Source organism: Herpailurus yagouaroundi, unplaced genomic scaffold, assembly GCF_014898765.1.
Source record: "Herpailurus yagouaroundi ecotype Mexico unplaced genomic scaffold, PumYag 191, whole genome shotgun sequence".
Taxonomy (NCBI): Eukaryota; Metazoa; Chordata; class Mammalia; order Carnivora; family Felidae; genus Herpailurus; species Herpailurus yagouaroundi.
In genome coordinates, this window is record NW_024412422.1 from 1,828,113 (window position 1) to 1,840,072 (window position 11,960).

Here is an 11,960-nt window from a genome sequence, read left to right on the forward strand (position 1 = left end):
CGGACACACTCACGCACACACATACACTCATCCTTGTATGTGCATATATAAAAACTAAAGGAAAAGAAATTTAAAGATTAAGCATTCCCTGTGAAAGGTAAGATGGGGTATTTTTGTTTGCTTGTTTTGGGGGAGCTTTTTTTAGATCACCTCTGGAAGAGCCAGCTGTCCCCATTCCCTGCACTAGGTACAGTGCCTAGCTTTGGTCTTCCAGCTACACTTGTAGTGGTCAGTAACTCACTGATAGATTCATAAGGCCAGGTCAGAATAAGGCAGTGGTTGAAGTAGAACTGCTTACTGGTAGTAAACACAGGAATCTGGAAGGTTGTAGATTTTATAGAACTCAGCTTTACAGACTCTCCTATGGCACCAAGCCAGTATTTTAAATCATTTGCCAGATGCGTTTGAGTGGGAGAAGTATGAGTTCACGTTGAATTTTAGGAGCCTAGCAAGTATCTTATCTTAGAGTGGCTAGGACCAAATAGAGCCCTCAGAAAAGTGGGAAAACCTCAGCCCACAGAAGAAGGGAGCCCTTGCCCTGGGAGGAGGAAGAGAGACTATGGGGAGAGTAAAGCAAAATGTGGTGTGAATAAGGAGTCTTTCTCCACTCTGGGGCTGACGGTCTTGCCTGTCTGCATCCGGCCTTCAGAGGGCCAAGCAGCATTACCAGCAAGGAGCAAATAATTGGACCTTATATAGACTCTTAAAACTGGCCAATTCTGTGGTAGCCATTTTTTTTGGATGAAGCTACAAGGTCTCCATAGGTTTAAACAAGGGTCTTAGTTTACAGCTGTATCTTTAGCCACATTTTATTGCATCATTGATAAAATTCCATAGTCACATGATTAACTTGGATTAAATTCAGGTATAAAGGTGGAAATCGCTCATATTTGTATTTTGCAAGGTAATCAGGTTAGGTTTTGAATCAGCTTCCACTGACACCTGTTCTAGATGAAGAAATTCTCAAGCACTATGGATAAAATAAATACTGAGGGGAAATTCTGTTTATTAAACACTCCAGAACTAACATAGTCTCCTTCAGAGAAATGTGTTCCCCTTCAAATTCTGTCACCCTGGAAGGCCCTGTACTTTGCCATGCTGCCATTTGCCCAAAACATTTTTAGGATCCCTCTTTTGAATCTGTGCACCATTTTTTTGATCTCCACAGTTGCATCAGATATTTATATTCTAAGAGATAGATTTTTTTGGGAAACATAAAAGTGGTTGGAGACCAAGTGTTGTGCCGGGTTAACCCATTTTGGTTCACAAACGACATGCAGCAGTAAGTTAATAGTGCTGGTTTTCTTGTGTGGCTCGTATAAACTGTCTCTGAGGGCAGTTCTTAGAGAGCCCTAAATGTTTGGAATGGTGACAGTCGTCAGGGCGCAAGGCATGGAATAGTGGAGGTGGTAGGAGACAGGACCTAGGTTCTCGCTGCTGGGTTTCTGCTGACTCTGTGGCACTAGCTTTGTCCCCCAGCTCTTTGGCCCTTCATTTCTCATCTGGTATTAGAGTAGATAATCTACAGCTGGCTTCCAGTGCTGGCGGTCTCTGGATACGTAAGCGCTGGCCTGTGCATTATATTATAGTTAAACTCCATATTCCTTAGAGAACCAAACACGGGTGTTGCCTTGCATGTCTGTGTTAGTTTATACCAAGGATCTGTTTATGGAGTTGCCACTGAGCTAAGAAGAAAATGGTGCCAAGAAAAAGAGAAACCATTTCTGGGTCTACTATTCATCTTTTACTAAATTTTCAATAAAGGGTTGGCTCCTGGCCCAAGTGAGATCTGGGCCACAAAGGCCCCATGGCCTAACAGGTAATGATTCCTAGGCAAGGCTCCCAGATGTCTTGTGCTCAAAACTAACGGGTGTTGCCTTTTTCTCTCTCAGGCATCCAGGCTGGAGAAGCAGAACAGCACGCCTGAAAGTGACTATGACAACACCCCCAATGACACAGACCCGGACGACACAGGGTACAGCTGTGGGAGGACTGCCCTGGGGCGGGCTCTCAAACCTGAGACCTAGTGGCCATGCTTAGGGGATGCGATTCATCCCCCACGTGTCTCCACTCTATGTTCAGACCCATAAGGTCATGAAATATGGACGCATAAGTTCATAGTCCAACCTCTTATCCCATATTACCCCAGGGGCCTGTTCTTTTACCGGCCGGTTACAGACCGTCTCTGAGTGTCTATAGTGTGCTTAAAATCGGTATCTTAAGTCAACATCAGGTCGCATTCTATGCTTATACCCCAAGGGATGAGCTGGATTAGGGATGGCTTAATGACAACACCTCCTCCCTGCTGCCATCTTTACCCTTTCTCCAGGAGTCATAATTTCCAGCCCCGTGGTAGAATGAAACAGCCTCCCCGTGAGCTGTGGCTGCCTGTTGTTGACACAGCCTCACCGTGAGTCCCCTGCAAGACAGGATAAAGGAAACCACAAGACACAAGAGCAGCCAGCTCATGCAGCAGCAGATGCACATGCAGTGGCTCCTAGAAGCAGAGCAGCAGCTCATGAGCACCTGTCACAGCAGGCCACTTCTTTAATGTTGGCAGGTCAGGCAGAAAAGGAAGGCAGAGGAGTGTGGTGTGGCAAGGCGATGGCTCAGTACCAGATACGGCAGAACCCCACGCAGCCCCAAGCCCTATCCTGCCCAGCACGGAAGACGTCATCCGGAAAACTGAACAGATCACCAAAAACATACAGGAGCTTCTACGAGCGGCTCAAGAAAATAAACACGACAGGTAAGGAGGTTTGAAAATCCTGCCTGGAAAAATGGACATGCTCTGCAAGAGAGGCTGCTCCATTAGGAACAGGGATTTTTTTTTTTTTTTTTTTTTTTTTTTTAAGATTTTTTGAAAATTCAGGTTTACACAACAGGCTTAAGAACAGATTTGTAGATTTGGATGGTGAGTTTTTTTTAACATGATGTTTTCAATTTTCTGCATTCTTACGAAGGGCTCTGGAAGCAGATGCCTCTAGAAGTAAAATTGCAGCATGGTTGGGGTAGTGATATTGCTGGTGCTGGATGGTGAGGGGCAAGAAGCTGCTCCTTAGGGCTTGCAGTTGATTCTTCCAGCCACTGTGCTCCCTGTGTGTGCCCTTGCTAGAGTTGAGTTGGCTGGCATAAAAGGTATCTTTTTTTTTTTTTTCTTAGTGTTTATTTTTGAGAGAGAGAAAGAGCATGAGTGGGGGAGGGGCAGAGAGAGAGGGAGACACAGAAGCTGAAGCAGGTTCCAGGCTCTGAGCTGCCAGCACAGAGCCCGACGTGGGGCTTGAACTCACAAACTGTGAGATCGTGACCTAAGCCGAAGCCAGACACTTAACCGACTGAGCCACCCAGGCGTCCCTGGCATAAAAGGTATCTTGGCATGAACTTGATTTCTTAGGCCTCCCTCGTGTGCATGTATGTGTGTTCATGCGTGTACGCGTGCATAAACATCTAAGAAACAAGTGGTTTACAAATAACAATTGACCTAATCGTCACCTGTGCTCCTGAAATGAGATTCATCTTACTCTGAGCAGAACCATATCCTGCAAAGTTATTTCTTTCGGTGGAGAAGGGACTGGCTCTTGTTCCAGCTCATCTTTTTATTCCCTGAGCACGGGTTCTCTGAGAACTAGTGGTGGGTCGTTAACTGTCCTGAGCAGTGTCCTAGTTTCACATGGCCAGCCGCATCTGGACACACTCATGAAGCATTTAACATCCTCCCATTGGGTTTAAGAAAGCAGCAGCGGTCCGTCGAAACCCCAGAACGATCTCACTGTTTTCCGTAGGTCAGTAAAGTTTAGTGCTCGGGTGAAGAGCTCCTTTGCGTGCAGTGCAGTAACAGAAGTTGTTCGGGGGACACGGGTACTGCTCCTCCTTGGTCCTCTCTGTTCTCTCCTTCCACATAAAGATGGGCCAGAATCTTTTGCCTTCTCTGTGTTCCCGGTGTCGCCAGGCTAGACTGCCCTGCTCTCCCCTTTCCCTTTTTTCTCTGCAGTTCTGACTTTCCCTAATGTCACTGTTTCCTACTTGGTGAGAAAGGAGCAGTCTGTGTTCAGTGAAGGATGAGCGTTTGTCCTCCTGGATGGACTGCTGGAGGGTCCTCAGAGGTCCATGGGAATTAGGCGGCTGTTTATCTCCCTCCTTCCCAGGCAGCCTCTTTATCACACACTGCTCCTCCCCATCCCCCACACTCCACAAGCTGCCGGTGCTTACCAGTTGACAACAGATTTACTTTAGTTCACAAGTACCATGCTTGTATTTCAGACAAACAAAAAAATATGTTTACATTGCATTGTCAAAAATAGAAACATCTGCCTGGAGGCCATTTCTGTCCTTAACCGAAAGAAATACGGTGCTTGGCACAATTGGGGAAGTTCCACCCCCCACACCTTTTTTTTTTTAAGACATACAAATCATGCAAAAACATGAAGATCTGATTTTTTTAAGACCCTGAGAGGATGATGCAGAGTTTAAACTCTTTTTAGTTTAAATCAGAATTGACCTAGAGAATTTATGTTTTACGAATTGCCCACTGCTTTACTGAAGTCTGTGGTTACTTAACATGTGCAAGACACTTTCACTTATAACTCTGAGTTGTACTGATTAAACCCACGCCTTTTCCTCCTATTTTCTCCTCTTGTTTATCTGTCACCTGTGCTCACTCTGGGTAGACCAGCAGCCCATGCGGGCACACTCAGGCTTTGCCCCTGTCCCTTGAGCCTAGCAAGCTGCCCACAGCTTTCTCTGAGTCTGGTGTCCACCCTGAGCTTACAGCCCCACTCCTGGTCCGTCTCTGTCTCTTTCGCATACACACACATGCACACACTATTAGACCTCACAGTATGCACACAAGCCTTCTTTGAGGAAAGATAAGAGCTGGAAGTTGTGAACATGAACTTTCTCCTTACTCTGTGCGTGCTTGCTTTTGTGGTTCATTGAGGACATCCTAAAGTATTTCATACTGAGTGAGTTTTGGGGAGGTATCCTTAGGAAAAGCAAGGCGTCCCTGCTTCTGTGCAGCAAGGGGAAGGTTGAATTCTATTTTGGAGTCAAAATGAAGATGTTAACCAGTGTTAATGTAATGGGCATGTTGGTTTAAGTAACATTTAGGCCTGAATCAGTGGCTGCTTTCAGAGGGTCTTTTTCTGAGCATTTGTGTGACCAGATGGGTCGTTGCCCCTTCATATTTACAAGTGAAAAAACCCCTTCTGTGTGGGCCATTTTGTTACTATGTGGTGTGTGGTTCTAATTGCTTGCAAAGGTAAAAGTCAGGATTTCCCATTTGAAAGTATTTTGGGATAATATAAACCACTTTCTGGAAATGTAATGATTTAACTAAAACATAGCCAGTCTTAGTTAAAACAGTTTATTTTTTTCAATTTTTTTTAAACGTTTATTTGTTTTTGAGAGACAGAGAGAACAGAGTGTGAGCTGGGGAGGGGCAGAGAAAGAGGGAGACAGAATCCATAGCAGGCTCCAGGCTCCGAGCTGTCAGCACAGAGCCTGACACGGGGCTCAAACTCAACTGACCTCGAGATCATGACCTGAGCCGAAGTTGGATTCTCAACCGACTGAGCCACCCAGATGCCCCAGTCTTAATTAAAATAGTTTTGAGACTAGATTTCTTACAAAGATGAAGTACAGAGGTGCTTATGACAGTCTTTAACAGGATTTGGTTCCATCTTGGAAGGGAAATTTTTAAACAGCCACATGGGTGCTTGTGGAAGGCCAAACCTGAATATTTGCACTGTATTTCCTAACATGCCATCAACAGGCTACCAAAGAGCTTTTCCCATATCGCATTTCCCTTTTGGGCTCTGTGGGTCAGCTCTCCCAGAAACAAAACCCAAGCCTGGGTGGCAGTGTGCTGTCTCAGAACTGTTGCTCAGTCTCATCTTCAGTCTGTCTTTTCTCTGCAGTAGTAGTTTGTAAAACATACTACTCAGGGCAGAAGCCTAACGTTTTTAAGGCGCAGGAAACTAGCCTCATATGTTGCATATTACAATATCAAGAATAAGAATCCTGAATGAAACCGAAGTCTCCATTCTTCCAGTTCCCATCACCTGAGAAGTCAGAATCACTAGTCACGAGTGGAAAGAGGCTTGCTATAAAGAAAGACGTAAATCTGTTGTGTCTCTGATCCCAAGAGAGGACTGTGATGTGTCAGTGAGAGGCCCAGGCCCAGGTGCTGGACAGCTGGGTTTGAGCTCAGCTCTCTCTCACCAGTGGTGGGACCTTGGGCAAGTTCTCTCCTTCTCCAGGCCTCAGTTTGCTCATTTGAAAAATGGGTGTGTTAATACCAGCCTCATAGGGCCATTGGGAGGAGCACATGAGTCTCCACGAAGTGCTGAGAACAGAGTTGGCACTCCATCAGTGTTCCTGAAGCCTCAGCTCTCAGACTGTCATCTAGGGGGTCCCTAGGAGGCCAGGCGGCCTGGTGGAAAGGATGAGGACAGGCAGAGCCAATGAGCTTTGTCTTCTTAGAGCTCGTGAAGCGAGCAGAGAGAGTGCCGGCTGTGTTCATGGCTGCCTGTTACAAACAGTCATGGCAGCTTCATGAGAAAGTAGGTATGTGTCTGATCCAGTATAAGAGCTGACTCAGTGTTTTCTCTTTACCCAAAGTAAAGCTTTCAATTCCCTAATGGTTGAGATGCATTTGAATAGAAGGAATTTAGAAGTGTCCTTCAGTTTTAACCAACATGTGGGTGTTGAGGTATAGGCTCTGGCTGTAATTTAAAAAAAAAATTTTTTTTAAAATTAGTTCTCTTTATTTTTGAGAGGCAGAGAGAGACAGAGCATGTGTGGGGGAGGAGCAGAGAGAGAGGGAGACACAGAATCCGAAGCAGGCTCCAGGCTCCCAGCTGTCAGCACAGAGCCCAACACAGGGCTCGAACCCATAAACTGTGAGATCATGACCTGAGCCGAAGTTGGACACCAATTGAGCCATCCAGGTGCCCCAAGCTCCAGTTGTAATTTTAAGAAATGTTTTCCAGTCCTTTATTTTTAAGTTCTGTGGCCTGTGCATGGGAATCCTTGTTTGTCTTTCAAGAAATTAGGGAGATGAAGCACCTGAAAAACAAATGACCTACTGGAGGAAGTGTGAATATCTTTATAGACTGTTCTGTGGCTTCCCCTAACTAGTCGTGTATGTCACCTACGTCCTATGTGTGGAGACTTTTTATCAGAATGAATGAACTTTGGAGAAAGGGTGTGGACCCTGCTTCTTTTGGGGTGACATCCACAGTGGGCTGTCTGCGGCCTCAGCCCCTTCGTGGGGGACATATAAATGGAACCCATTCTAGCCCCCTGGTACTCTCTGTCTCTGCGTTATTTCTGCTGTCTTTGAATAACCTCTTCAATATTCTTGCAGTTATATTCCCTGCTCAGAGAGGATACACGTAGCTGTTACTGAAATGGCAGCATTGTTCCCCAAAGTAAGTCACTTCCTACTTGGTTCAGATCCCTTTTTCTTTTCATGTTTATTTATTTTGAGAGAGAGAGAGAGAGTGGGCGAGCAGGGGAGGGACAGAGAGAGGGAGAGAGAGAATCCCAGGCAGGCTCTGCACTGTCATTGCGGAGCCTGACGTGAGGCTCAATCTCCTGAACCACGAGATCATGAACCGAACCGAAATCAAGAGCTGGATGCTTAACCGACTGAACCACCCAGGCACCCCAGTCGGTTCAGACCCTCTTCAATGAACTGAAAGAAATTTTCTCAGGACCTTTTATATTAACCTCTTTGTAGTATATGTTTTAAATATGCAAACATGGGAATAATTTTGTCCTACACGGATCTTGGTTTTAATAAGAATGTGTGAGCACCGTGCTAAAGGCAAAGCACTAATAGGTTAAAATGGTGTCTGGAATATTTCATCCAAGTGGATTAACATTGTCAAAAACCACCTCCGAATAGGATATCCTACTAAATTGACACTGCATGCACTTTGACCTTTGAGTGCAAGCACGTGGGCATCTCGCACGCTGTGGGCCGGGCAGCTTGCCGTGTCCCGTGCGCTGCCTCTGGGGAAGGGCGTGACAGAACCGCCGTTTGCTGTGGAACAGCTTGAGCTGTCTTCGCAAGAAGGCTCGTCCCCGCTCTTGGGCGTCCAGCCTGCAGTTCACGGCAGATGACTGTGTTCTTCCGTTTAGAAACCCAAGTCTGACACGGTGAGGACTTCGCTGCGCTTGCTGACGTCCAGCGCCTACCGACTTCAGTCAGAGTGCAAGAAGACCCTCCCGGGGGACGCCGGCCCGCCCACGGACATCCAGCTGGTCACACAGCAGGTCATCCAGTGCGCGTACGACATTGCCAAGGCCGCCAAGCAGCTGGTCACCATCACCACCAAAGAGAACAACAACTGAGCAGCTCGGCGCCAGCCCTCCTATTTTCCAGGCTTTTTAAAAGTCCAGTTTCAAATGCAGACGCGGAACTCTGGCAGTTTTTACAGAAACAGACATTCAGTGAAAGTTTAAAACTGTTTTTAAGAAACTCAGTATTATTTTTGCATGTTTTCTAACAAAAGTTTTGACTATTAATTTAACCCACTTGCCTTATTTTGTGCCTGTCTGCCAGTTTCCTCTCCGGTGTTCCGTTGTGCTGTCCGTGACTGTTGTTGAGTTGATGGTCATAGTCATTCAAAAGCATAGCTTCATTGTTTCAAGTTTGTTAGAACTTTTCCATCCCTTTAAAACTGCCCGTCTAGGGTTAAAACTATAAGTGAGATTTTTAGTGAAACATTTTCTGGAGAGAATTGGGTTAAAAAAAAAAAAAAATTCCACCTCATCTGTTCCCTACGAAGCATTGTGCAATAAGCGAGTTTTTCCACCCTAGTGCAGGAATCTTTAAGTTTAGGGTGTTTCCAAACATGGATGTAGAGAAAGGACTTTGCCACTCTCTAAAAGTAGCGTGACAGTCTCACTTGGAAACAATGGACTGCTCCATTTGTTTTACCTGTTCTGTCTTGGTAGATGTTCTTTTATTTGATGTTTCTGTCTTGATCTTCTGTCTCTATTTTGCTATCATCCTGAAGTCTCCGTGGTGCCAGATAAGTACTCATCCCCCACGTCACGTGTCCTGTGGCCCTGTCCAGGTGGGAGTGCTGCCACATCATCACGCGTGGTTCAGGGCTCTGCCTTCTCACAGGAAACCAGACGTGTCATTCCAGACGTGCGGCAAGGAGGAGCCACGTCCCACAAGCCATAACTTACTCTGTGCCACCCCATTCAGATACCACTGCCATAAACCATGGGAAGAGAAATTACCTGCTCCCCGACGTGGTAACATATCTCTTCCCCAGAACTCGATTACTCCTTTAACCACGAAAGCTTTGTCACATGGCCTGTTTGGTAAATCTCATCACCTTTAAGGACTTCTCGTAAGGTAAGGTGTCTGCGGTCATCTGAGTTTGTTTCTCCTCCATTGTCTCGCTGGTACTTAAAAATGAGACATCCTCTTTCATGAATTCCTTAGAGAGTGTGCTCTAGCTGACCACCGGCTATCCCAAAGCTACAAAAGCACAGGTTTAAGTTCTGGAACATACTGACGTTGGTTTTTAAGCTACTGAAGAAAAGACCTTTCTTGTTCTGAATGCTAAAGCATGTTCCTGCCCCCGCTTATTGCAGGAGTTGTGTGGGTGTGGCTCAGACCCTGACCTAGACCAGAGGGGCCAGGCAGCATTGATGGAGATGAATGAAGTGAGCCAGGTGTAGAGCAGGGGCGGAGGACAGTCAGGGAGCAACGGTGTACCTGATGGGGACAGCAGCTCCCCGGCCTCACCCAGGCTGCCTTGTGGAAAAGTGGGCCCGAGCTGGCCGGAGCTTTGATTTTTTAAGAGACTCCAAAAACATGGATATTATTTGTGCCATTCCTCTGTTTATAAATGTTGGTGACTAAACTTTCTCAGAGCACATGTGCGGGGGAACTGTGACCTCTGGGCTGCCAGCTCACAGCCTCTGCCCAGGGGTCCTGTCAGCTGCAGTATGAGGTCGCACCTGGTTTACCTCCGAGCCTTACCTGTAACCTGGCCACCCCTACCCTGTGTTAAGTTGCTTTGAGTCCTCATCTTACCCATGTATTCTGTCCCGTAGTGCTCATACACGTGAAGAAGTCAAAGTAATCACAGTTGCCTAAATACGTGCTAAATAAGCCTGTGTTTTCACAGAACTGTTTGATTCACAAACATCTTTATAGCTTGACCGTATGCTGTCATGAAGGAAGCACCGTGATGGTGTTTGGTTTACTAAGGCCCAGCGTGTGGATGCTTTTGCCAGATTTTGCTACACTGAGTAGCGCGGGGAAAGGGTCCACATCTCCAAAAGACTCATCCACTTTTCTGCACAATCCTAAGTGCCATGTTCCTGTTGGATGCTGAGGGGATGCCTTCTACCTTAAATTAAGTTCGAGCCCCATCTGATAACCTTTGCTGCATGCTGCACATACTTAGCTGTCCCTTCTCTTTCTTGCACACACCTGCCCTCATGTTGGGCCCATGCAGGGGCCTCGGGGAAGCCCAGTGGCAGTCCTGGGCTGGTGCCTCGGCCTCCCAGGGAGGGCGGGCTTCTAAATAATGAGTTGTCTGCGGTGGGTGCGGTGGCGTCTTCACTGGAACACTCAAGGACTGGTGACGGAGGACCTTGTCTCTGTGCCCCTAGACAAAGTCCAAGAGTGTGGGACCCAGAGAGCATCTCCGATTGTAAGAGCGGCACAGACGTTTGCTCTGTCAACCCACAGTGCCAACGCCCCGAAGGAAGTTCTAGGTGGAGTGACGTGCATGACAGGGGCTGCCAGCCTCCCTTCGGTGCCCTGAACACTTCCTCACCTCTTCTGAGACCCAGTTCTGTTGCCTGAACGGCTGTTCACCATCTTTTGCACGTGTGTCCCGTAGCCTTGCACTAACGTCTGCGTTCTCTAAGGTCACTCGTCACTCTTAGTTCTCAAATCTTCCTCCCGCCCAAACCGAGAGGACGGAGGTGCACTTTATGAAACTGGCGCTTGCTGAAGAGGAGACCGCTCTGCCCCGAAGCTCCTTTAGCTGAAGCCCTCCTCTGCCTCAGAACGCAAATAGTTCTTATTTGCCAAAGAACAGGGAATCGGGCCCAAAGATCAAATGCGGCATTTCATAAAATTGGAAGTGTAGACGCGCACCTCAGGAGCTGTTACCCCATGCCTCCAGGGATTGATGCTGCGGAACCAAGAGTGAGGCTAGCATGTGTCTGTCCACAGCGGCTGTGAGCTCCCCAATCATAGAATGTTCCTTCTTTCCTTGTCCCGGTGAAAGGCACCCTTTTTTTTTTTTTTTTTTTAAAAAAAGAAAATGCTGCATAGGAAAAACGAAATGCCTTTTGTTCAGATGTGTTTTATCCATGTCACTCGTTATTCTGTACTTTTTGTGTTTATTGTACATTCTATTCCTGTAATTATTGTACAACCCTGTAAGCGTTGTAAAATCGTTTTGGAATTTGTGCCTGCTAGTTATGCAATAAACAGGCTCTATAGTGTCTTTGTGGTAATTCTGTTCACGTCAATGAGGTGATGTTTACAGAAAGTTCTCCCATAACCTAATCCTTAATGAGACAGTAGTGAATATTTTTCTGCCCAGGGGACTCTTGTGAGTTTACAGGAATTACAACCTTTTTCCTCCTTGTGCTTAGCAGGTAGCTTTTTTTTTTTTAATTTTTTTTTTTTTAACGTTTATTTATTTTTGAGACAATGCGAGACACAGAGTGCAAGCAACGGAGGGGCACACAGAGGGAGACACAGAATCTGAAGCGGGCTTCAGGCTCTGAGCTGTCAGCCCGGAGCCCAACGCGAGGCTGGAACTCACGAACCGTGAGATCATGACCTGAGCTGAAGTTGGACGCTCAACCGACCGAGCCACTCAGGCGCCCCTTAGCAGGTAGCTTTCTTAAAAGAAATTGTGCATCAGGATTATCTGCTCCATTGATCTTACCATGATGTGTTCACT

General features: G+C 46.6%; 1 protein-coding gene across 21 annotated transcripts in view; it reads left to right on the plus strand.

The window, feature by feature from the left end:
- GIT2 (GIT ArfGAP 2) overlaps window positions 1-11,505 on the plus strand; it is a 52,218-nt gene extending 40,713 nt beyond the window's left edge. For 20 of the 21 annotated variants that reach the window (XM_040443577.1, XM_040443582.1, XM_040443592.1 and 17 more), the window contains 4 exons: window positions 1,893-1,975; window positions 2,561-2,749; window positions 7,367-7,430; window positions 8,146-11,505. In XM_040443577.1, the coding sequence (XP_040299511.1) occupies window positions 1,893-1,975; window positions 2,561-2,749; window positions 7,367-7,430; window positions 8,146-8,358 (549 nt within the window). In that variant the 3' untranslated portion in view covers window positions 8,359-11,505. The remainder of the gene's footprint in view (window positions 1-1,892; window positions 1,976-2,560; window positions 2,750-7,366; window positions 7,431-8,145) is intronic. The other variant, XM_040443593.1, reaches the window with a different exon arrangement.
- The last annotated feature ends 455 nt before the right edge of the window (window positions 11,506-11,960 follow it).